Genomic DNA, 25,380 nt, shown 5'->3' with positions numbered 1-25,380 from the left:
TATGATCATCATCCGTTATCATCATCATCATTCATTATTATTATCATCATCACGCTCCACTGTTGTGAGGTCCCGCGTGAGGCAAAGGACGACTTCCGACCCACCCCAGGCTTGGCACAGAGCGGTCGCTTTAACGGAGGGTCCGGTTATCATGCAGTACTTTCCGAGCGCTTATATAGTGCTCTGCACATAGTAAGCGCTCCAATAAATACGAACGGACGAATGAACGAACGAAAGAATGAAGACGACGCTCTTGAAACCACCTCGGCCCCAAGGAATGAAGGGAGAAGGCGGCCCGGGGTGAAAGTTTGGGGTTCCGGGGCCCTTCCCCTCGTTCGGGGGGGTAAAGAGACCCTCCCTCCCTTGGAGGATCTCTGCCCCCCTCCCGGCCTCGGTCCCCCAGCGTCGGCCGGGTGGGTGTCGGGGAGGGGGCGGTCAAGGACGAGGGGGGTCAGAGGACCACGAGTTCCTGGGCGTCCGAGGACCCCGTACTGCGCCTTGTGCCGGTCGAAGAGCGCTCCTTCAGGGCGGCCACGTAGAGGCCGTGGTAGTGGTCCACCATCTCCTGGCTGGGGTTCTCCACCTTGGGGAGCGGGCAGGGGCTCCCCCACTGACGGGAGGGGGAGGGGAGACGGCGTCAGGGGGGGTCCCCGACCCCACCTACAAACGCCCCCAACTCTCTCCATCCCCCGGGGACTCAGCCCGGGCCATCCGACGGCCCCGGCTCTTCCTTCTCCATCCTCGACTCGTCCCTTTCCATCCCTGACTCTCCCCAGTGGCCCGGCACGGACCATCCGACAACCCGGGACGCTTCCTCTTCCATCTCTGACTCTTTCCTGTTCCATCCCCGCCTTTCCCCAGTGACCCGGCACGGACCATCCGACATCCCGGACTCTTCCCTTTCCAGCCCTGACTCTCCCTCCAGTGACCCGGCACGGACCATCCGACATCCCGGACGCTTCCTTTATCCATCCTGCCTCTCTCCAGTGAACCCGGCACGGTCCATCCAACATCCTACGCTTCCTTTTCCATCCCTGACTCTTCCCTTTTCAGAGGGTGGTGGGAGGGGGTCTTCTCACCGATGGTGGTGATGAACAGGGGTTGAGCCGGGGTGGATGGGATGGGGAGGACGGGGGTCTCTTCACCAATGGTTGGTGATGGGTAGGGGGTGAGCCGGGGTGGGATGGGGACGGGGGCCTCCTCCCCGACGGTGGGTGATGGGCAGGGGCTGAGCCGGGGTGGGATGGGATGGGAGGACGGGGGTCTCCTCGCCAATGGTTGGTGATGGGCAGGGGCGTGAGCTGGGGTGGGATGGGGACGGGGGCCTCCTCCCCGACGGTGGTGATGGGCAGGGGTGAGCCGGGGTGGGATGGATGGGGAGGTACGGGGGTCTCCTCACCGACGGGTGGTGATGGGGCCGGGGGTAGGGCAGGAGCCCGACGGAGGCCCGGGCGGAAGCCTCGGCCGTAGACGGCGCAGAAGTAGAGAAGCCGAACAGGCGTCGCAAGGTCGTCTGGAAGCGGTGTGCATGGCGCTGCCCTCCGCGAACACCACCTGCTCCAGCACCTCCGTCTCCCGAAGGTGAAGCTGGGCACCAGGTGGGCCCTGCCGGGGGCGAGGGCACGGGGGGACGGGGAGGGTCAGCACCCGCCTCCGGCCCCCCGCCGCCCCCCGCTCACCGATTTGGGGGAGGGGTGATGGATGAGGAGGAGGAGGAGGAGGAGGGGCAGGGGACGGAGATGAAGGGCACACGAGAAGCAGCGCGCCTAGCGGGCAGAGCCCGGGCCTGGGAATCTGAAGGTCGTGGGTTCTAATCCGCCTCCGGCCCCTCGTCTGCCGGGTTCGGGCCAGGTCCTTTCCCTTCTCAGTTCCCTCATCCTTAAAACGGGGACGAAGACCCTGAGCCCCACGGGGGACCACCCGTGACCTTGTACCTACCCCAGCGCCTCGGACAGCGCTTGGACTCGCAAGCGCTTAACGGATATTATTATGGCGAGTCACTTGACTTCTCTGGGCCTCGGTTCCCTTCATCTGTCAAATGGGGATGAAGCCTGTGAGCCTCACGTGGGACGACCCCGATGACCCTGGATCTCCCCCACCGCTTAGAAGAGTGCTCCGCACACAGTAAGCGCTTAACAGATCCCAACGTTATCATTATATATCACTAATCGCATTTATTGAGCACTTACCGGGGGCAAAGCGCTGTACTAAGTGCTTGAGGGAGGACGATATATTCTAATGATTATCAATATATATGTAATATATTAGTACGTAATCTCATGAGGCTTCTCTTGTATCTCCCCGGTGCTCAGTACAGTGCCCGGCACATGGTAAGCGCTTTACGAATACCATCGTTAGTAATCATTATTAAGGGGGAGGAGATGGGATGGGGAGGTGGGGGGGGCGGGGGATTCATTCATTCATCCATCCATTCATTCCATCCATCCATCCATCCATCCATCCCTCCATCCCTCCATCCCTCCATCCCTCCGTTCATTCGTATTTATTTCATGAAAGATTCGTATTTCATTCTGCGTGCAGAACACTGGACTAAGCGCTCGGGAAGTGGCCGAGGAGGAGATCGGGGAGGGGGGAAAGCGGATAACGATAGTAATACTAATTGCGCGTATTGTTAAGCGCTTACTTACGTGTCAAGCACCGTTCTAAGCGCCGGCGGGGGAGGGGGGATCCAGGGCTAAGGGGGTCACGGCCTCCACCCCCATTTGCCAGAGGAGGGAACGAGGCCCGGAGAGGGAAATGACCCGACCAAGGTCACCCGGCCGACCAGGGGATGGGGGTGGGGAGGAGGGGGGGTCGGGAGGGGGTCCCGGGCCGGACCCGTGGCGCAGGGCGGTGCTGACGAAGCCTCGGTGCTGGGTGAGGAGGAGGACGGTGCTGTGCGGGGACGCTGTGCAGGGCCTCCTTCACGCCTCCGACGACGATGCCCACCATCTGCCCGCGCCCGCTCCGCGACAGCAGGTAGTCGATGGACGTGCGGCTCACCGCGCACACCCCTGCCTCGACGACACACAACACGACGTCACGGTCACTGTCCTTCCCTCGGGCCTATGGACCGAGCGCCTCCTGGGCGCTTAGCACCGGGCTAAGCGCTCGGGAGAGCCCAAGGCCACGGTAGAAAACGCATCCCCCCCCGCCCTCGGGTCCCCTCCCTCGCCCCCCCCACCCCCAGGATGGGGAGGGGATGTGCAGCAGGAGGGATGCAGGTTAGACTGTAGCAGAAGGCCAGGCGCGGGGGGGGGGGGGGGGCGAGGCCCGCAGGCAGCCAACGGGCACTTGCAGCGCGAGGGATTCGGGCTAGAGCGGAGGGAGCGGGATGGGCTCCGGGGCGGCAGGGGGGATGGGGGCAGACGGGCCCACCCTTGGCCATGAGGTAGTCCGGATGAGGGGGATCTTGAAGAACCAGGAGAGGGTGGCCAGGTGCGGGGTGAGCCCCGGGAAGGAGGCCGAGAAGCCGGCGGGCCTCGGTGCACAGGCAGCAGAAAGCCCCGAAGGTCAGGATGCCATGCGGGTGGACGCCCAGTACGTAGTTGTGCTCCGGGGACAGCTCCCGGGTCTTCACCAGCTGCCGGGGAGGGAGGAGGGAGGCCGACCGTCAGGGCTGGGGACCACCGGGGTGGTCGCCCCCGCCCCCTCTCCTCCGGCATCCTTCTCCCGACCGTTCAGTCCGGGGTCGGGCTGGAAGCGCTCAGTACGGTGCCCCCCGTCGGCCGGGCCCGGCCAGCTCCGGGGACGGTCCTCTCCCGGTCGCGGGTCCCTCTTCTCCTCCCCCGGGGGCGCTCGGTACGGCGCCCGGGCCATCATCCCCGTCGGAGTGCTCGGCACAGAGTAATGTGCTCAAGGTCCCGACGATTGGCTCCTAACGGTGCCGTCGGCTCCTTTGGGGCAGGGTACGTGGCTCCTAATTCTGTCGGACCCAGCGCTTAGTACAGTGCTCTGCCACTTCATCCCCCCCCCCCCCGCCCCCACGAGTTAGAGCGTAAACCCGTCAAAGGGCAGGGACTGTCCCTATCTGTTGCCGATCTGTCCGTTCCGAGCGCTTAGTACAGTGCTCTGCACATAGTAAGCGCTCAATATGTACTACCGAATGAATGAATAATAAGCCCCTCCAGAACTATCCCTGGTCGATCGAACTGACTGAAGGAAACCGGGCCTGGGAGTCCGAAGGCCCTGGGTTCTAATTCTGCCCCCGCCCCTCGTTGGCTGTTTTGCTCTGCCGTCCGTCGCCCCCCGTGAGACGGCGAGCCCGTCACCGGGCAGGGATGGGTTCTCCCTGCTGCCGAATTGTCCATCCCAAGCGCTTAGTACCAGTGCTCTGCACGGAGGGAGGCGCTCAGTAAATACGACCGAAGGAACGAAGGAATGAATGGCTGGGCGGCCCGGGGCGAGTCGCTCCATTTCTCTGGGCCTTCAAGTTCCCCCATCTGGGAAAATGGGATTGGAGACGGTCGCCCAGGTGGGATAAGGAATCGTGTCCCACCCGATTTGCTTGGATCCACCCCATCGTTTAGTACAGTGCCCTGGCACGTAGTAAGCGCTTGACAGATGCCACTGTTATCTAATAAGTATATCTATCCTATATCTTATCTAGTAATGTGACGGTAATACAGCTCATTAATAATAATAACAAATATCACTACGATCAGCACTGAACCAAGTCCAGAATTCTTAGTCATTTCCCTTTGCCTCAGTTTCCTCGCCTTGCAAAATGGGGACTAATATTTATTAGCTCCACGGGGGAGGAGGACCGTGTCTGACCCGACGATCTGGAGGCCGTCCCGGCGCTCAGCGCAGGGCCGGGCCCGTAGTGAGCGCCCTCGCCGAACGCCGCCCCCCCCGCCCCGTCCTTATTTCTCTGTCCCCGGGGGTGGGTAGCGTGGGGTGGGGGTGGGGAGGGCGCTCACCTTGATGGGGAAATAATCTCGCATCTGGGTCCAGATGAACCAATTTCGCACCCAGGACGATCGTCGGCCCCCTGAGCCGAGAAAGAGGGCGGCCGTTGCGGGGGAGGGGGGTGGTCTTGCCCTGTGCGCCCCCCCCCCCCAGGGACCACCCCCGTGCCCGCGAAGCCCTCCCGGACCCCCCCCCTCCTTCCTGATTTTGGGGGTGGGGTCTCACTTGGGCCGCACACCCCGCTCCTCTGGTGCCAACCGGCTCACTGGGCCTCGGTGTGGCCTGTCTGGCCGCCGACCCCGAGCGCGCCCTCTCCCCCCACTTCCAACCCTTACTGAGCGCCCGCCTCCTCCCGGAGGCCTTCCCCCCCCCCCGAGCCCCCCGCTCTTCCTCATCTCCCCCTCCCTCCCGCGTCCCCCCGACTTTCGCCCCCTCCCTCCGTCCCCCCGTCCCGGCCCGCGCCCCCTACGTCCCCCGGCCTCCTTTCTTTCCTTCTCTTCCCACCCCTCTCTAGACTCGCGGCTCCTTATGGGCAGCGAACGTATCCGTTTATTGTCGTACCGTCCCCTCCCAAGCGCTCAGTCCAGTGCTCCGCACACAGTAAGCGCTCGATAAATAGGATCGACTAAGGGGAAGCGGCCCGGAGTAGCGGGTAGAGGCCGGGCCTGGGAGGTCGCAAGGACGGGGGTTCTCATCCCCGCTCCGCCACCGGTCCGCGGGCGGCCCCGGGCCGGTCGCTTGACTTCTCCGGGCCTCGGTGACCTCAGCTGTAAAATGGGGATGGAAGACCGGGAGCCCCACGGGGGCGGGGATCGGGTCCGGCCCGATTAGCTCAGACCCACCCCGGGGAGGAGGACCGTGCCGGACTCGATTTCCTTCTATCCAACCCAGCGCTTAGTAATAATAATAATAATAATAATAATGTTGGTATTTGTTAAGTGCTTACTATGTGCAGAGCACTGTTCTAAGCGCTGGGGTAAAGAGTACAGGGTAAAGAGGTTGTCCGACGTGAGGCTCACAGTCTTTCAGCCCCATTTTAAAGATGAGGGAACTGAGGCCCAGAGAAGTGAAGTGACTTGCCCACGGTCAACACAGCTGACAAGTGGCCTGGCACACAGTAAACGCGTAATAAACACCACAGTTAATAGTGTGACCCAGCGCTCTGCACTTCGGAAGCCCTGGATAAATACGATCTGACTGGTGGATTGCGGGCATTCGTTCAGTCGTATTTATTAATAATAATAATGATGATGATGATGATGATGATGGTATTTGTTGAGCGCCTACTATGCGCCGAGCACCGTTCTAAGGGCTGGGGTGGATACGGGGTCGTCAGGGTGTCCCACGGAGGGGGACAGAGAAGCAGCGTGGCTCGGTGGAAAGAGCCGGGCTTTGGAGCCAGAGGCCATGAGTTCGGATCCCGGCTCCGCCGCTCGTCGGCTGTGTGACTGTGGGCGAGTCACTTCACTTCTCCGGGCCTCAGTGACCTCATCTGGAAAATGGGATGAAGACCGTGAGCCCCACGTGGGACGACCCCGACTCCCCCGTGTCTCCCCCAGCGCTTAGAACGGTGCTCGGCACGTAGTAGGCGCTTAAAGATACCGACGTATTATTGTTCATCCCATTTGACAGATGAGGGAAACTGAGGCCCAGGGAAGCGAAAGGGCTTTGCCCACCGTCACAGGTGGCGGAGCCGGGATGCGAACCCGCCACCTCTGACTCCCAAGCCCGGGCTCTACCCACCGAGCCCCGCCGCCTCTCCGAGCGCCTACTGCGGGCGGAGCGCTGTACCGAGCGCCCCGACGGCACGTCCGGCGGTGAGGGGAGGCAATCCGGGCCGGCGGGGGGCTCGGGGCCCTTCCCGGCCGCTCGGGTCCGGTGTTCGGCACGGAGAAAGCAGCGGTGGCTCCGTGGAAAGAGCCCGGGCTTGGGAGTTAGGGGTCACGGGTTCGAATCCCGGCCGCGGCCGCTCGTCAGCCGGGCGACTTTGGGCGAGTCACTTCCCTTCTCGGGGGCCTCCGTGACCTCAGCCGTCGAATGGGGATGAAGACCGGGAGCCCACGTGGGACCCCCCCGACTCCCTTGTGTCTCCCCCAGCGCTTCGGACAGTGCTCGGCACCCAGCGGGCGCTTAGCAGATCCCAACGTTATTATTCCCACCTCGCTCCGGGGTCTTCCAGTCCAGGGCCGTCCAGGTGAGGAGGAGCACGGGCACGAGCCACAGACGAGTGAAGAGCAGCCAGAACAGGAAGGGGAGCACGATCCAGACTGCGTGGGAGAGAAGGGCCGCGGTGAGGACGGACCCCGAGGGCCTCCCCGCCGCCCCCCGGCCCGCCGGGCACTCACAGAGGACCAGGTAGCTCAGCGGCCAGTGCAGCACCAGGACGGCCCGCAGGAGGAAGCGCCAGGAGGGCAGGGCCCGCGGGGAGGTCAGCGGGCCGGAGGCCCCGGCCGGGGAGGCCGGCGGCCGCCTCGCCCCCCACATCCTCCGGCCGCCACTGGGCCGGGCGGGAGGCCGTCGGGACTTTTCACCGGAGGCCTCGCCCCCGCCGGGCCTGCCCGCCGCCCACGCGCGGAGCCCCGCGCCGCCTGCCGGGCCCCGCTCCCTCCCGCCGTCGGCCCCGTGGGATCGATGGAGCGCTGCCTCGGTGCCGACCGCTGGACCGGGCGCTGGGGAGAGGACCGTAGATTAGACCGTCGGAGGGCAGGGACCGTCTCCATCTGCTGCCGACTTGTCCGTTCCAAGGCTCTGCGCGAAGTAGGCGCTCAGTAAATACTTCCGAATGAATGAGAGGACAGGCCAGCGCTCGGCAGGCGCCTTCCCGGCCCACAGCGAGCTCCCGCTCTAGAGGGGGAGGCCGACGGCAACAGAGACACGTAAATCCATAGTAATGAATGGTATTTATCGCTATCCGGTTGGTATTTGTTGAGCGCTTGCTATGTGCCGGGCGCTAAGCGCCGGGTAGATGCGGGGTCGTCAGGCCGTGCCCCGTGAGGCTCACGGTCTTCATCCCCATTTTCCAGATGAGGTCACCGAGGCCCAGAGAGGTCAAGTGACTCGCTCGAAGTCACCCGGCCGACGGGTGGCGGAGTCGGGATTAGAACCCGCGCCCTCTGACTCCTGAGCCCGGGCTCTTGCCACGGAGCCCCGCTGCTTCTCTACGTGCGAAGGGCTTACTATGTGCCAGGCACCGGACTGAGCGCTGGGGTGGATCCAAGCAAATCGGGTGGGGCTCGCGGTCTCCGTCCCCATCTTCCCGACTACTCTGGATCTACCCCAGCGCACAGTGCCGTGCTTGGCACATAGTAAGCGCCTAACAAATACCATCCCTATTATAAATGTCGGAGATGGACCTAGGGGGTGCGGGGCCGGGACCGGGGGGGACGGAGGAAGGGAGCAAAAGTCGGGGGGACGCGGGAGGGACGGGGAGATGAGGAAAAGCGGGGGGCTCGGGCGGGGAAGGCCTCCGGGAGGAGGCGGGAGCTCAGTAAGGCTCTGAATGCGAGGGAGAGCGGGGGGCTGTGGGATTCTCCTTCTGCCCTGACCTCGGGACGGGCAGTCGGGGCATTCGCCGGACGCCTGCCGTGTGCGGAGCACAACAGAGTCAGTCGACACAATCCCTGCCTTCGAGGAGCTGACAATCTACTATGTGCAGAGCACTGGACTGAACGCCGGGGAGAGGACGATAGTCAACGGAGAACAGTCCCCGCTCTCCAGGAGCCGGCGGCCCAGTAATGATAATGCTATTCGGTCAAGGGTATTTACTGAAAGCTTACTGTGTGCAGGGCACTGTACTAAGCGCTTGGAATGGACAGTTGGGCGACAGATAGAGACCATCCCCGCCCAACGACAGTGTTAAGCGCGCTCACTATGTGCCAGGCGCTGCACTCAGAGCTGGGGTGGACCCGATCCCCATCCCCATTTCGCAGAGGAGGGAACTGAGGCCCAGAGAAGGCCCAAGGTCACACAGCAGACAAGGGCGGGATTCGAACCCAAAACCGGGCCGCGGGGCAAGGGGGAGGTGGGAAAGGGGCGGGACGTGGGTCATACCATTCTACGGATGGGGGGGGGGGGGGAGTAACGGGGACAGGGGTGACTGGGTCATACCATTCTAGGGAAAGGCGGGGGCGGGGTAGCCATGGGGACGGGGGTGATTGGGTCATACCATTCTAGGGGAAGGGGCGGCAATGGGGACAGGGCAGGGGTGACTGGGTCATACCATTTTCGGGGAAGGGGCGGCGGTGGGGGCAGTAATGGGGTCAGGGGTGACTGGGTCCTACTATTCTAGGGAAAGGCGGGGGCGGGGGTAACCATGGGGACAGGAGTGATTGGGTCATACCATTCTAGGGGAGTGGGAGGGGGCGGCAATGGGGACAGGGGTGACTGGGTCAGACCATTCTAGGCGGAGGCGGGGGTGGGGCAACAACGGGGACAGGGGTGAGTGGGTCAAACCATTCTGCGGGGGGGGGGGGCAGCTATGGGGACGGGGTGAGTGGGTCAAACCATTCTGGGGGAGGCGGGGGGCAGCTATGGGGACAGGGGTGACTGGGTCATACCATAGGCAAGTCACTTCCCCGGGCCTCAGTTTCCTCACCTGTAAGATGGGGATGGAGGCTCGGAGCTCCGCCCGGGACTGGGTCCAACCCGATCCGCTTGGAGCCGCCCCGGCGCTTAGTCCAGCACCTGCCACGTAGTAAGCGCTTAAGAAATACCCCAGTCATTCTGGCCCTCTGCCTTCCCGTGCAGGTGGCTGCAGGCAGGCCGGGAGTCCTGCCCAGGTGCGAAGGCCTCCGGCGGCCGGTGTCGAAACCCCTCGCCCCCTTCTCCCACACAGGGGTGGGAGGAGGAGGAAGGAGTCAGGAAAAAGCGAGCCCTTTTGCAGTCATTCATTCGTTAAATCATATTTATTGAGCGCTAACTACTAACGGTGGTATTTGATAAGCGCTGACTACGGGCCAAACCCTGATCTAAGCGCGGGGGGGCGGGGATCCAAGGGGATCGGGTTGTCCCGCGTGGGGCTCACGGCCTTCATCCCCACTTGCCAGATGAGGTCACTGAGGCCCAGAGAAGCGTCGCCACTGGCCCAAGGTCACCCAGCTGATGAGCGGCGGAGGCGGGATTAGAACCCACCACCGTGGACTCCCAAGCCTGGGCTCTTGCCTCTGAGCCACGCCGCTTCTCAGACCAACCAACCAACCCCAAAACAGACCTGCCGTGGTTCAGTGGAAAGAGCACGGGCTTTGGAGTCAGGGGTCATGAGTTCAAATCCCAGCTCTGCCACTTGTCGGCTGGGTGACTGTGGGCGAGTCACTTCACTTCTCTGTGCCTCAGTTCCCTCATCTGGAAAATGGGGATTAAGACCGTGAGCCCCACGTGGGACGACCCGATTCCCCTGTGTCTACCCCAGGGCTTAGAACAGTGCTCGGCACATAGTAAGCGCTTAACAAATACCAACATTATTACCTGCCCTGCCTCAGTTTACAATCCAGCAGGGGAGACAGAAAGTAAAATCACGGTTGGGGGTCGAAGCCATCTAGCGATACGAGACGAGTTCTCCTCCGGTTATTTCCCTCACCTCTTCCAAGGTTGCTCGGCACCTTGGGCTTCCAGTTCCGCGTACAAAATTCTCCTGACTTCCATCCCCCTGCCTCCGGCGCTTTCTTTCCCTTGCCCGGCCAGGCCTGTAGGGAGCCGTGAATACGGACCATCCATTCGATCGTATTTATCGAGCGCTTACTGCGTGCTAAGCGCTTGGGACACATCTCCTCCGCCCGGAAACCGGCCGAGCCCAGGGTCCCGAGACTGCCCCGAACGTACTGTCCACCTAACCAATCGATCGTTTCTATTTTACTGAGCGCCTTCCGTGCACCGAGCACCGTTCTGCGGGGTTGGGAGCGTCCGATAGAGTTGAGATACTAATTCTGCCCTCCCCAAAGGAGTGCTGTGTGAAGAGCACCGTTCTGAGCACTTGGGAGAGCACGACAGAGCTAGGAGATGCAAACCCTGCCCGCCAGAAGCGAATGATCTCCCGGGGAGACGGACACCATCAACAAGTCAAATGTTCAGTAGTATTTATTGAGCGCCTACCATGCACAGAGCCCTTACTGAGCGCCTGGAGAGCCCATACAATTAGGGAGACACAGTCCCTGCCCGTGAGGAGTTTACAGTCTAGCAGGGGAGACAGAAAGTAAAATAAATTATGGAGTAAAAGGATGAGCCCCTTCTCGGCCCGAGCTCAACCACCAAGTTCGACGCCCGGCCCCCCTGCCAGGCCGGTGCCGGAAGAACTAACTCAACGGGCCGGGGGGCTTCTAGTTACCCCACATCGCCCACCCTGGCTCCGAGCCGCCTTCGTCCCAGCCCCCCACCCCCATAATCCGGGCTTCCCCCCGCCTCGGGGGTATCGACCCCCCCGAAGGGGATCGACGGTGCCAGCCTGCCGATCCGGGGCAGGGGGCCGGGGCCCCAACGCCCATTTTCTCTTTCCGAATAACTCGGGAATTTCCTCTTTAGCCCCTCGACCTTACCTGCCCCTCCCCGCAACAAGGACGGAGGGGAGGGGGTGGGGGGCTGCAGATGGGGGGGTGGTCACAGTTTGGGGGTGGTTCTGGAGATGGGGAGGAGAGAGAACGGGTATTTAATCTCCGTCTTACCGATGAGGAAACGGAGGCCGGGAGGAGGAAAGGGACTCGCCCTAGGTCGCCCAGCAGACAAGGGGGCAGAGCTGGGATTAGAACCCAGGTCCTCTGACCCCGCTCCCCCCTCCCCCCCTCCAGTTCTGTGGGCAGTGACTCCAGGAACTTTTAGCCAACCCCAGTAAGTAGCAGACGATGGATCAGTTAATCGACCGATCGATCCTCTCTGGCTGGGACCCAATAGGGGGAGGCCCTTCCCTCTCTCTGCCAGCACCCCCATCTCTCCCCCAGCCCCCCATCTCTCCCCAACCTCCTCTACCTCTCCTCCAGCACCTCATCTCTCCCCCAGCTCCTCTATCTCTCTCCCAGCCCCCGACCTCTCCCCCAGCCCCCTCTATCTCTGTGAGCCCCTCTCCATTTCTCCCCCAGCCCCTTCACCTCTCCGCCAGCTCATCTGTCTTTCCCCCAGACCCTTCTGTCTCTCCTCCGGCCCCTCCAATCTCTCCCCCAGCCCCACCATCTCTCTTCCAGCCCCCTCTGTCTCTCCACCAGGTCCTCCCATTTCTTCCCCAGCCCCCCAACTCTCTCCAGCCCATCTCTCCCCAGCCCCCTCTATCTCTCCCCCAGACCCTTCCATCTCTCCCCCAGTCCCCCTCTCTCTCCATCGGTCCCCCCGTCTGTCCTCCAGCCCCTTTCATCTCTCCATCGGCCCCTCCGTCTCTCCGCCGGCCCCTCTAGCTCTGCATCAGCCCCTCCATCTCTCCCCCAGCCCCATAAATCTACCCCGGCAGGGCGTCCGGAGCCGGGCCCGGGGCTGGAGTCTGGGCAGTGACCACAAGCCAGGCGCTGAGACAAGATGGGGCGGATTTAATCCCCCCCCCCCCCAGAGGGGAGCCCCCGGGGGGTCCCCTTTTCCCTCTCCCCCTCTTTTGGTCCCCCACCTCCCGGCCAAATCGTCCCACCCGGGACGACCTCTCCGGGCCCCGGCCCCCGGCCCCCGGCCCCGGAGCGTCGTGTCAAAGGATGGTCAGCTCCTGGGCGTCCGAGTCCCCGTACTGCGCCTTGTGCCGGTCGAAGAGCCTCCTCAGGGCGGCCACGTAGAGGCCGTGGTAGTGGTCCACCATCTCCTGGCTGGGGTTCTCCACCTTGGGGAGCGGCAGGGGCTCCCCCACTGCCGGGAGGGGAGGGGAGGCCGCATCACCCCCTCTCCGGCCCCGACTCCCCCCCGTTGACCGAGTCCCTTCACCCCCTCTCCCCTCCCCGCCGCCTCCTCGGAGGGGGGCTGGTCCGCCCCTCGCCCCCCCGCCCCCCCCAGGGACCCCCGGCAATCCGGGAGGGCTCACCGACGGTGGTGATGGGCCTGTTGAAGGGCAGCAAGCCCCACGAGCGTCGCGTGAATCCGCGGCCGTGGAAGACGCACAGGGAGAGACCCAGGAGTTCCTTGAAGGCCCGCTGGACCCAGTAGCCGAACTGGGACTTCTCGGAGTACAGCTCTTGCTCGTGGGAGTTGTTTTCTCCGAAGGAATAGGAGGGCACCAGGTGGGCACTGCCAGGGGACAGAGGGGACAAGCTCAGGCCCGGCCCCGACCGCGGACCGCCACCCACAGCTCCCAGATAATAATAATAATAATAATTAGGGTATTTGTTCAGCACTTCCAAGGACACTTATGTCTGTATCTGTCATTTTATTTATTTGTTTTGATGTCTGTCTCTCCCCTCCACAAAACTGTCAGCTCGCTGTGGGAAGGGAATGGTTCTCTTTATTGTGGTACTGTCCTCTCCCAAACGCTTAGCACAGTGCCCTGTACATAGTAAGCGCTCAGTGAATACCATTAGCTGACTGACTGATGTCCATCTCCCCCTCTAGACTGTTTGCGGTGGGCAGGGGACGTCACTGTTCACCGTTGCGTCGTCCTTTCCCAAGCTCACGGCCCAGTGCTCTGCACGCAGTAAGCGCTCAATAAATACCACTGATAGACTGACTGATGTCCGTCTCCCCCCTAGACTGTCAGCTTGTTGCGGGCAGGGAATCTGTCTGCTTACTGTCGCACTGTCCTCCCTCAAGCGCTCAGTACAGTGTTCTGCCCACAGTAAGCGGGCAATAAATACGATTGAAAGAACACCAGCCCCCGGACAGTCTTTGTCCCACGTGGGATTCGGTTCGTTCCAGATGACGGAACCGAGGCCCAGAGAAGTGAAAGGATTCGCCCGAGGTCCCACATGCGACAAGTGGAGGAGCCGGGATTAGAACCCAGGTCCTTCTGACTCCCAGGCCCGGGCTCTACCCCCTGCTTGATCGATGGGCCCAGAGCGAAGGCGGGCCTCGGGGACGACCCCGTTCCACGGTCCTCTCCCCGGCCCTCAGCCCAGCGCTCCGCGCAGGGCCAGCGCTCCCTAACAGCGTGGCTCAGTGGAAAGAGCACGGGCTTTGGAGTCAGAGGTCATGGGTTCGAATCCCGGCTCGGCCACTTGTCAGCTGTGTGACCGTGGGCGAGTCACTTCACTTCTCGGTGCCTCGGTTCCCTCGTCTGTAAAATGGGGATTAAGACCGTGAGCCCCACGTGGGACGACCTGATTCCCCTGTGTCTCCCCCGGCGCTTAGAACGGTGCTCGGCACATAGTGAGCGCTTAACAAATAACAACATTATTATTATTATTATTAACAGGCGGTGGGCCGGATGGGCCGGTGGGCACTCACCCGGAGCAGAGAGCCAGGCGCACGAAGCCCTTGCGTCTGCTGAGGATGATGGAGGCGGCGCCGGGCCGGCAGAGCAGGGCCTCCGAGGCGCCGCCCACGACGATGACCACCGCGTTACCCGGCCCGTTCCGCGTCAACAGGTGCATGATGGCCGACCTGCTCACCGGGCACACGCCTGCGACCGACGGACGGACGGACGGATGATGGATGGATGGATGGATGGACGGACGGACGGACGGATGGACGGAAGATGGACCCCTCTTCCGGTCCCCTCCCCTACGCCCCTACCCAACTGCCATCATCTCCCCCCTTCTCCCCCCAACCCGTCCCCTCCCCCCTCTTTTCCCCAATGCCCCCCAGGCCGGACCAAAGGAGCGTCTAGAGGACGCCACCCAAGGAGACGTCCCTGAGCCCCCCGACTCCCCAGGCTGAAGAGGCCAGTGAGGGGCTGGGGGGGCTCGGGCAGCCAGAGATGGGGAGGGGGGGCTTCCCCTCTAGATTGGTGGCTCTTGGTGGGCACAGAATGGACCTCCTGTATTGTCCTCTCCCCAGCGCTTAGTACAGCGCTCTGCATCCCGGAGGTGCTCAATAAATACAACTGACTGAGGGAGTTTGGCCTCGGGACTGGGAGCTCTTGTGGGGCTGGGAAGGCATCTGTTTAATAATAATAATAATAATAATAATAATGTTGGTATTTGTTAAGTGCTTACTATGTGCAGAGCACTGTTCTAAGCGCCGGGGTAGACACGGAGGGAATCAGGTCGTCCCACGTGGGGTTCACAGTCTTAATCCCCATTTTACAGATGAGGTCACTTAGGCATAGAGAAGTGAAGTGACTCGCCCACAGTCCCACAGCTGACAAGTGGCGGAGCGGGGATTCGAACCCATGACCTCTGACTCCAAAGCCCGGGCTCTTTCCACTGAGCCACGCTGCTTCTCTAAGTTTAGTGTTGTGTCGTCCTCTCCTCAGCGCTTAGTACAGTGTTCCGTACACAGTAAGTGCCCAATAAATACGACTGACTGACTGCAGCTCATTGAGGGCGGGGAATGTGTCTGTTGGTTGTTGCATCGTCCTCTCCCCAGCGCTTAGTACAGTGTTCCGCACACAGTAAGTGCCCAATAAATACGACTGACTGACTGACTGCAGCTCATTGCGGGCGGGGAATGTGTCTGTTGGTTGTTGCATCGTCCTCTCCCCAGCGCTTAGAGCAGTGTCCTGCGCACGGTGAGCGCTCAATAAATAGGGTTGAAGGAAGGGTCGGGGGAGGCTGGGCGTGGACCCAAGGCGCCACCTCGAGGCCCTGAACGGAAGTGCAACAGGGCCGGGGGCATTCATAAAGTCAACCGTTATCTATTAAGCGCTCACTGTGTGCAGAGCACTGCGTTATGCGCTTGGGAAAGTACAGTGAAACAACAGAGTGACACAACGAGCCTACAGGCTAGGGGGGGAGACAGCGATATAAACAAACAGACATCAGGATAAATTAATAGAATGACAGGTAGGGATACCCGGGGAGGTAGGAGGGGGCGAGGGGAAGGAGGCCTTTAAAGCCAATGGTGAGGAGTTTTCGTGTGATGTGGAGATGGTTGGGCAACCAGCGGAGGGTCTTGAGGAGGGGAGCGACGACCTGAATATTTCTGTAGAAAAATGAGGCGGGAGGCAGGGAGAAGTCTGGACCGGGGTGGGGAGAGGCGGGAGGCCGGGAGGTCGGCGAGGAGGCTGAGGCGGTCGTCCGGACCAGGGAGGAGGAGGGACGGGAGTAACGGGGGAACGGTTTGGAAGGAGAGGAAAGGGTGGATTTTAGCCACGTCGGGAAGGTGGGACTGACGGGATTCGGTGACGGGTTGAATATGTGGGTTGAAAGAGAGGAGTCAAGGATAAGGCCGAGGTCAGGGGCCCGTGAGACGGGAAGGATGAGGTGCCGTCTACAGTGACGGGAAAGTCAGGGGAAGGACGGGGTTTGGGGGGAAGGTGAGGAGCTCGGTTTTGAAGGTGTTAAGTTTGAGGTGACGGGAGGACGGACAAGTAGAGCTGTCTTGGAGGCAGGAGGGAACGAGAGCCCAGAGAGAGGGAGAGAGAGCGGGGTTGGGGATGGAGATTTGGGAATCGTCCCCGTAGAGGTGGGAGTCGAAGCCGTGGGAGCGAAGGTGTCGTCCGAGGGAGCGGGGGGAGACGGAGAAGAGGAGGGGACCCGAGACCGAGACTTTAGGGGACCCCCCACGGGCCGGGGGCGGGAGGCCGAGGAGGAGCCGCCCGGGAGACGGAGAAGGGGCGGCCGGAGAGACGGGAGAAGCGGGCGAGGACGGCGTCGGGCGGGCCGAGGCGGGCCGGGGTCTGCGGGAGGCAAACCCGAGGCCGGGGAGGAGGAGCGGGCCGTGGCGGGGGCCAGGGGGTTTGGCCAGAAGGAGAGCGGCGGTGACCTCCGAGGGGAAGCTTTCCCCGGAGCCAAGGGGACGGAAGCCAGAGTGGAGGGGGTCCGGGTTGCATTCGTTCTTTCATTCGATCGCATTCGATGAGCGTTTACTATCAGCGAAGCACTGTACTAAGCGGTTGGGAGAGGACAATACAATAAAGAGACACGTTCCCCGCCCACGGGGAGCCCACAGTCTAGAGGTGAGCGGGTGCGGGGGGGAAGGGGGCGGCCAGGGCCTGGGTGTGGGGGGGGGGGTCCTCCTCACCTTTGGCCATGACGTACTCCCTGACCAGGGGGATCCAGAAGATCCCTTCCAAGGTGGCCAGGGACGGGGTGATGCCCGGGAAGAGGCGGGAGAAGCCCGTGGCCTCGGTGGCGAAGTTGCAGTAGACGCCGTAGGAGAAGATGCCGTGCGGGTGGTTAGCGATGAGGTAGTTGGGCCCGGGATCCAGGTCGTGGGTCTTAACCAGCTGCCGGGGGCGGACGGAGGACACGGACGTTACGGATAGCGAAGGCCCGTCTCCTCCAGGAAGGCTTCCCTGACTGCGCCCCCCCCCCCATTTCCTCTTCTCCCCCTCCCTTCTGCGTCGCCCCGACTCCCGCCCTTTCTTCATCCCCCCCCCCCCCACTTCCCCGCACAGCCTCACCCCACCTATCTCCATAATTTATCCATTTTTCACCTGCGTCTCCCCCCTCTAGACTGTCCGCTCCTGGTGGGCGGGGAACGTGTCTGTCATCTCGTTGTCTTGTCCTCTCCCGAGCGCTCAGTGCAGCGCTCTGCGCACAGTAAGCGCTCAATAAGTACGATCGACTGAATGTACCTATCTACGTACCTATCCGGAATTGATTTCTAGGCACGTCTGTCTCGTCCTCTCAACGGTGAGCTGGATGTGGGCAGGGAACGTGTCCGTCGTCTTGTCCTCTCCCAAGCGCTTAGCATAGTGCTCCGCACACAGTAAGGGCTCAATCAATACCGACTGAATGTACACGTGGACAGCGCTTGGCACACAGTAAGCGCTCAACAGATACCATCATCGCACGTATCTGTAATTTATTTATTTCTATTCCCGCCCGTCTCCTCCCCTAGACGGTCAGCTCCTTGTGGGCAGGGAATGTGTCTGCTAACTCTACCGTCCTCTCCCCAGTGCTCAGCCCAGTGCTCTGTCCACGCCGTCTTCGAGGGCGGGGGTCCCGTCTACTCATTCTGTTGACCCGTCCCAAGTGCTTAGTACAGTGCCCAGCACCCGGTGGGCACGGGATAAAACCACCGACGGAGGGACAGCTGCTCTGTCTGCCCCCGTCCCTGCCCCGGGGGGGCGGGTGCTGGGGTCCCCGGGGGTGTGAGGTGGGGGACGAAGCGGGATCTGGGTGGTCCGCCGCCCGTCAGCCTCGTCGTCCGCCCGCCTCGGGGGCGCGGGAGGGGGCTCACCCTGATGGGGAAATAGTCCCGGAAGCATTTCCACAGTGACCAGCTCCGGATCCAACGGGAACGACGGCCCCCTGAGGGAGTGGGGAGGAAAGAGGGGGGAGGAGGAGGAGGAGGAAGGGGAGGCAGCAGGGTGGGGGGCGACCGGCCCCCCGCCCACCCTCAGAGCAGCCCCGGCCGGGGGCGGGCGGCCCTGGTGACTCCCCGTGACCCCTGAGGTGAGGAGCGGCCTAGCCTAGCGGGTAAAGCCCGGGCCTGGGAGTCAGAAGGTCCCGGGTTCTACTCCCGGCTCCCCCACCCGTCTGCTGGGTGACCTTGGGCCGGTCGCTTCGCTCCTCTGGGCCTCAGTTCCCTCATCTGTCCGACGGGGGTGCAGACTGTGAGCCCCACGGGGGACAGGGACCGTGTCCAACCTGATGAGCTTGTACAACCATCATCATCCTCATCGTTAGTGGTATTTTTTAAGGTCTTACTAGATGCCAGGCACTGTACTAAGCGCTGGGGCGGATTCAAGCACATCGGGTTGGACACGGTCCCCGACCGACGTGGGGCTCGCGGTCTCCATCCCCCATTTTACAGATGAGGGAACTGAGGCCCAGAGAAGAGAAGTGACTGGCCCAAGGTCACCCAGCTAGGCAGGTAGTAAAACGGTAAAATGGGGATTTAAGACGGTGAGCCCCACTTGGGACCAGCCGATAACCTTGTCTCCCCCAGCGCTTAGAACAGTGCCTGGCACGTAGTAAGCGCTTAACAAACACCATCGTTATTATTACTATTACAAGAGGCAGAGCTGCGATTAGAACCCAGATCCTTCTGATTCCCAAGCAGCGTGGCTCAGTGGAAAGAGCCCGGGCTGGGGAGTCAGAGGTCACGGGTTCAAATCCCGGGTCAGCCTCTTGCCAGCTGTGTGACTTTGGGCAAGTCACTTCACTCCTCTGTGCCTCAGTGATCTCATCTGTAAAATGGGGATGAAGACTGTGAGCCCCACGTGGGAAATCCCGATGACCTTGTATCCTCCCCAGCGCTTGGAACAGTGCTTTGCACATAGGAAGCGCTTCACGAGTGCCATAATTTTTATTACTCGCTAGGCCCTGCTGCTTGTTGTCTCTATCCTAGTGCTCAGAACAGCGCCTGGAACACAGTAAGTGCCTAACAAATTAAAAACAACCCACGGCCGGCATGGCCCCAGTCCTCCTCCCCAGCCCCCAGCTGCCGCCCCCCACCCCTGGCATGGCATAGCGGGCAGAGCCCGGGCCTAGGAGTCCGAAGGTCCCGGGTTCCAATCCCGGCTCCACCCCTGTGTGACCTTAGGCAAGTCACTTCACTTCTCTGGGCCTCAGTTCCCTCAGCCGTAAAACGGGGATGAAGGCTTGGAGCCCCGCGTGGGGCGGGGACTGCGCCCGACCCGATTAACCTGGATCTCCCCCAGCGCCCAGAACAGGGCTTGGCACATAGTGAGCGCTGAACAGGTACCAAAATGAGTAGCGTGATTCTTACCTTGGCTGTGAGTTTTCCAGTCGTAGCAGAACCAGACAAGGCCGAGTACGGAAAGCATCCAGTAATCGGTGAACAGCAGGATGTAGGGGCCCAAAAGGATGGAGGTGGCCCCTGGGGGGGGGGGGGGTGGGGATGATCTTTGTTAAGCGCTTACTATGTGCCAGACACTGTACTGCCCTCCCCTTCCCAATCCCGAGCGGCCTGCCAGCTTCAGCCCCCTCCCCGCCCAACCAGTCCACCGAAGCCCCCTCCCCCAGCAGAGGAAACGCCTGGGTCCTTTTTGCTGTCGTATCGTCCTCTCCCAAGCGTTCAGTCCAGTGCTCTGCACACAGCAAGCGCTCAATAAATGTGACCGATTGAACGACTGAACCCCAGAACCCACAGCGGGGAGGGGGCGGGGAGAAGACGGGGAGGAGGCTGCAAGTTCTAGACTGGAAGGTCGTTGTGGGCAGGGACCGGGTCTTCTGTACCGTCCGCATCCCAGGACTCCGTCCAGTGTTCTGCACACAGTTAGCGCTCAATAAATACGACTGATTGAAGTGGTACGGGGCTGAAGATGGGAGTGAACAGAGGGGGAATATTTGAGATGAGGCAGAAGGCAGTGGGAAGAGTCGGAAGAGAGACGGACCAGATGGAGGGACAGTGAGCGGGTCGGCGCGAGAGGAGCGGAGCGCGCGGGCCGGGCCGGAGGAGGAGATGGGGGAGGGCGGGGAGGAGGGGGCCGCCCCATCGACGCCTCCGAACCCGACGGCCACCGCCTCCGGAGGACGCCGAGGCGGCCGGGCCGCCGCCGGAGGGTCCGGAGGAGCGGGGGGACGCGGACCCGACGTCTCCGTAGAGAAACGAGGCGGGCGGCGGAGGGAAGTCCGGAGCGGGGAGAGGCCGGAGGCCGGGAGGTCAGCGGGGAGGCTCATACGGGCCTCAAGGCAGGAGAGGAGAGTGCTGGGAGACGGAGAGCCACGAGGAGAGGCTGGGGGGGGGTCCCGGGGCTGGGGAGGGGGTGGCTCCCATCCACAGAGATCAGGTCTGCAAGGCAGCCAAGTCAATCGTATTTATTGAGCGCTGTACGAGGCGGTTGAGAGACGACAATACAGCAATAAACAGACGCGGGCCCTGCCCTCAAGGAGATGAGAGTCTAGAGGGGGAGAGGGACAGGAAGAGAAAGAAATGAGGGAGGGGGACGTCGGGGGTGCGGGGCTGGGACGGGGGGGACGAAGGAAGGGAGCAAGAGTCGGGGGGACGCAGAAGAGGAAAAGTGGGGGGCTTCAGGGAAGGCCTCTTGGAGGAGACGGGCCCTCGATAAGGCTTTGAAGCGGGGGAGAGCATCCTCGGATATGAGGAATGCTGGGGGCCGCGGGGGAGGGCGGCGGCAGCTGAAACCAACTTCCTATGTCCGAAACGGAACCCCTCAGCTTCCCGACCAAACCGTCTCCACCTCCCCCCGTCACTGTAGACGGCACCACCGTCCTTCCCGTCTCCCAAGCCCCTAACCTCGGCCTTCTCCTTGACGCCTCTCTCTCATTCAACCCACGTATCCAACCCCTCGCCAAATCCTGTCACGGCCACTAAAATCCGCCCTCTCTTCGTATCCGAACTGCTCCCGTGCTGATCCGCGCCCTTCTCCTCGCCCGCCCGGATGACCGCCTCGGCCTCCTCGCGGACCTCCCGGCCTCCCGTCTCGCCCCACTCCGGTCCAGACCTCCCTCTCCGGCCCACGTCATTTTTCTACGTAACGGTTCGGGCCGTTGTTTCCCCGCTGCTCAGGAACGGCCGGTTGGTTGCCCGTCCGCCACCGTTAGCAAACAAAAACTCGTCACCGTTGGATTTAAAGGCCTCCATCCCCTGCCCCCCTCCTACCTCACCTCCTTTTTCTTCTTCTCCATCCCATCCCGCACACTCCTCTCCTCCGGTGCCAACCTTCTCCCTCTGCCTCCATCTCGCCCGTCCCACCTCCGGCCCGGCCCGCCCTCCCTCCCCAAATCCCACAGACGGCCGCTCTCCCCCCCTTCCAACCCTTCTCGAGGGTCCCTCTCCTCCCAGAGGCCTTCCCTGACTAGTCGTGGGCAGGGAACGTGCCGGTCTACTGTGGGGTTGGCCTCTCCCAAGGGCTCGGTCCAGTGTTCCGCACCCAGTGGGCGCTCAGTAAATACGCCGGAATGAACGAGTGGCTGAGAGAGGGCACAGGGAGGGACGGAGGGGAGAGAGGAGACGGGAGAGGGGAAGAAGGGAAACAGAGGCAGGAAGGGGACGGGGAGAGGCAAGGAGGGGGGAGAGGAGAGAAGGAAGAAAGGGGAGGGGAGAGACAGGGAGGAGAGGGAAATGGAGGCAGAAAGGGGAGGGGGAGAGGTAGGGAAGGAGAGAAGAGAGATGAGGAGGAGGGGGAAAGGAGATAGGGAGGAGAAAGGAGGAAGAAAGGGGAAGGAAAGCGCTTAGCACATAGTAAGCGCTTAACAAACGCCATTATTATTATCAAAGAGGGGTGAGAAGGCGGAAGGAGGAGGGCAGAGGAGAGGTGGGGGAAAATAAGATTTGTTTGCTGTGTGGCCTCGGGCACTTCTCTGGGCCTCAGTTCCCTCACCTGCAAAATGGGGATGGAGACCGTGAGCCCCGCCTGGGACGGGGACTGGGTCCAACCTGATGACCTTGTATCCTCCCCAGTGCTTAGTACAGGGTCAGGCACATAGTAAGAGCTTAGTAAATACCACAGTTACTATTAGCAGATGGGAGAAGGCAGGGTGGAAGAGGGAAAAGGAAAGGTGGGGATCGATGGGTCCAGAAGCAAGTTTCACCCCAAACTACTGGGGTCTGCCGGGCTCCTCTTCTCCCTCTCCCCCATGACCCATCGTTCATTCCATTGTATTTACTGAGCGCTTCCTGTGTGCAGAGCACTGTACTGAGCGCTTGGGAGAGAACAATACAGAAATAGAGAGAGACAATCCCCGCCCGCTACATGGGACCTTCGGGGGGGTCACCCGTGCCCCGCATCACTTCCTGCCCCGAGGCCGGAACAATAACAATGATATTTAAGTGCCTACTAGGTGCCGGGCACTGTACTCAGCGCTGAGATGCTCCCAAACAAATCCAGTTGTATTTACTGAGCGCTTACTGTGTGCAGAGCACCGGACTAAGCGCTGGGAAAGTACAAGACAGCGATAGAGGGAGACAAACCCTCCCCACGTTAGGTCGGACAGAGTCCCTGCCCCGTGTCGGGCTCCATCCCCACTATCCGGATGAGGGAACTGAGGCCCGGAGAAGCCAAGCGACTCGCCCAAGGCCACACAGCGGGCACGTGGCAATAAGAAGGATGGCATTCGTTGAGCGCTTACCAGCCGCTGTATGGAGCGCTGGGGCGGATCCAAGCAAATGGGGTTGGATGCGGTCCCCGGCCCACGTCGGGGGCTCACCGCCTCCATCCCCGTTTTCCAGAGGAGGGGACTGAGGCCCAGGGAAGGGAAGTGACCTGAACAAGGTCACCCGGCGGGCGAGCGGCGGAGCCGGGATTAGAACCCGTGACCTTCTGACGGCCCAGGCCCGGGCAGGGGGTTAGGGGGGTGACCAGCCCCCCCCGGACTGCAGCGGGTGGGGATGGATAGTCTGGGTCGGGAAGACCGCCAGCTCGTTGTGGACAGGGAACGCGTCTCTTACGCCGTCAGAGCGTCCTCCCCCAAGCGCTCAGTACAGCGCTCTGCGCACAGGAAGCGCCCGCCCAATACCACCGGACGAACGAGGAGGTGGAGAGGTCTCTCCGGCCGGAAGCCCGGAGCGGGGCAGGCAGGGGACTGACCCGTTTGACCCCGGGCCCCGGGGTCAGACTCACCCAGCAAAACGTAGAAGGGGATCCAGTGCAGGATGGACAGCGTCTGGACGCCGGCCCGCAAGTCGAGCCGGGCCATCGGGTGCCGGGTGCGAGGGAGCGCGGGTCTGGGCGGCCCGGCCGGGCTGGCAAGCGGGGCCCTTAAGGCGCCCGCCCTCCGCCGCCCACGCCCTCTCCGCCACCTGGTCCCACAAACCCTTTCACCCCGTTTCCGGCACGCCACAACCCGCCCAACGCTCGCCCCTCGCCCGGCCGGCACGGGCGGGATTGCCGGGCGTGAAGACCCCGGCCCCGGCCCCCGCCCTCACCCCCCGACCCTGCCGGCCACCCCGGAGACGAGCGGCCCCCGGGTTACTTGTCCGGGGGCGGGAACCGACCCCCCCAACCCTGCGTCCGAAGCCTTGTGGGCGAAACCGGTCGCCGAGCGAGACTCCGAGTCCCCCACGGACCTTATCCAACCTGATCTGCTTGTAATGATAATAACTGTAATCCCGATCGGGGTATCTGTTAAACGCTCACTGTGGGCCCGGCGCCGTACTAAGCGCTGGGGTGGATACGAGCGAAGCGGGTCGGACACGGTCCCCGTCGCACGCGGGGCTCCCGGTCTTAATCCTCCTCTGACAGACGAGGTAGCCGAGGCCCGGGGAAGTCACTTCCCCGGGGCCACCGGGCAGACAAGTGGCGGGACCGGAATTAGAACCCGTGACCTCGTGGCTCCCAGGCCCGGGCTCTCCCCACTAGGCCATGCTGCTTCCCTGTATAATAGTAACGATGGGATCTGTTAAGCGCTTCCTACGTGCCAGCACCGTTCTAAGCGCCGGGGGAGATACGAGGACGTCGGGTCGTCCCCCCTGGGGCTCCCGGTCTCCATCCCCATCTGACGGATGAGGTCACCGAGGCCCGAACGGGCGTGACTTGCCCCGAGCCGCACAGCCGACAAGTGTCAGGGGGCGGAATTAGAACTCAAGACCTCTGACCTCTGAGCCCCGACCGAAGGCCGTCTGCTGCCGAGGTGGAGCCCACCGGCCGGGGCCGCTCTGGGATGGTTTTTCCCTCCGTGCCGGACGGGGTCTCCCCGTCGTCCTCCTCATCTTTCCAGGCAGATCCGGGGGGGACCCCCCCCACCTGGGAGACCCCCAACAGTGGTCGGCACAAAGCAAGCGCTTAACAAATACCCCAATTTTGGTCTCCCGTGTCCAACCCCTACCGGCGAATCCAGGTCACTCGGAGGTCTTCTCCCCCTCCTTCCACGCCTTACTGAGTGCCCATTCATTCAATAGTATTTACTGAGCGCTTACTATGTGCAGAGCACCGTACTAAGCGCTTGGAACGGACAAATCGGCAACACAGTCCCTGGCACCTCCTCCCGGAGGCCTTCCCCGCCCGTGCCCCCCCCCTTTTCCTCATCTCCCCGTCCCTCCGCGTCCCCCGAACTTTCGCTCCCTTCCTCCGTCCCCCGTCCCGGCCCCGCACCCCGTCTCCCCCGTCTCGCCTCTCAGCTACTGTGGGCAGGGGATGTTTACGTAGATAAGCAGCCTGGCCTAGTGGCCGGAGCCTGGGAGTCAGAGGACGTGGGTTCTAATCCCGGCGCCGCCTACTCGTCTGCCGCGTGACCTTGGGCGAGTGGCTTCCCTTCTCCGGGCCTCAGTTCCCTCCTCTGTAAAACGGGGACAGAGACCGCCAGCCCCACGGGGGACCGGGACCGCATCCAACCCCATTTGCTTGGATCCACCGTAGCGCTCAGTTACAGTGACCGGAATTTAGTCAGCGCTTAACAGATATCACACATCATTATAAAGGTAGGGCTTCATTTTTTTTTTTTTTTACAGTATTTGTACAACTCTTACTCTGTACCAGGCACCGTACTAACCGCCGGGGTGGCTTTAAGCAAATCGGGTCGGACCCGGTCCCCGTCCCACGTGGGGCTCACGGTCTCCAGCCCCATTTTACAGAGGAGGGAACCGAGGCCCGGAGAAGCAGCGTGG

The 25,380-nt window shown here is 62.2% G+C and overlaps 2 protein-coding genes across 2 annotated transcripts; both read right to left on the bottom strand.

Annotated features, from left to right (window-relative positions):
* Positions 1 to 48: 48 nt before the first annotated feature.
* Positions 49 to 7,395, bottom strand: LOC114812845 (acyl-CoA wax alcohol acyltransferase 1-like). The gene is given in 13 exon segments (XM_029067222.2): positions 49 to 515; positions 518 to 610; positions 1,400 to 1,525; positions 1,528 to 1,574; positions 1,577 to 1,605; positions 2,839 to 2,903; positions 2,905 to 3,014; positions 3,379 to 3,396; positions 3,399 to 3,477; positions 3,479 to 3,583; positions 4,923 to 4,993; positions 7,071 to 7,178; positions 7,257 to 7,395. Coding segments are annotated over 13 exon segments (1,356 nt in total). The 3' UTR covers positions 49 to 149.
* A 5,148-nt stretch (positions 7,396 to 12,543) lies between these two features.
* Positions 12,544 to 23,537, bottom strand: LOC114812893 (diacylglycerol O-acyltransferase 2-like protein 6). The gene is made up of 7 exons (XM_029067711.1): positions 23,399 to 23,537; positions 19,582 to 19,692; positions 18,088 to 18,158; positions 16,924 to 17,128; positions 14,245 to 14,419; positions 12,890 to 13,092; positions 12,544 to 12,717 (listed from the first exon to the last, which is right to left on the bottom strand). The coding sequence occupies exons 1-7, from the start codon at positions 23,472 to 23,474 to the stop codon at positions 12,563 to 12,565; spliced, it is 996 nt and encodes a 331-aa protein (XP_028923544.1). The 5' UTR covers positions 23,475 to 23,537; the 3' UTR covers positions 12,544 to 12,562.
* Between the last annotated feature and the right edge of the window lie 1,843 nt (positions 23,538 to 25,380).

The sequence above is a fragment of the Ornithorhynchus anatinus genome, chromosome 6 (genome assembly GCF_004115215.2).
Source record: "Ornithorhynchus anatinus isolate Pmale09 chromosome 6, mOrnAna1.pri.v4, whole genome shotgun sequence".
Lineage (NCBI taxonomy): Eukaryota > Metazoa > Chordata > Mammalia > Monotremata > Ornithorhynchidae > Ornithorhynchus > Ornithorhynchus anatinus.
This window is presented reverse-complemented; position numbering and strand designations above follow the sequence as displayed.

Coding starts and splice junctions, on each gene's coding strand:
- LOC114812893 (XM_029067711.1), bottom strand. CDS start 23,474: ATGGCCCGGCTCGACTTGCGGGCCGGCGTCCAGACGCTGTCCATCCTG. Junction 14,420..16,923: donor GGAGTACGTCATGGCCAAAG/GTGAGGAGGACC, acceptor CGTCGGTCGCAG/GCGTGTGCCCGGTGAGCAGG. Junction 13,093..14,244: donor CGCCTGGCTCTCTGCTCCGG/GTGAGTGCCCAC, acceptor GTCCCCTGGCAG/TGCCCACCTGGTGCCCTCCT.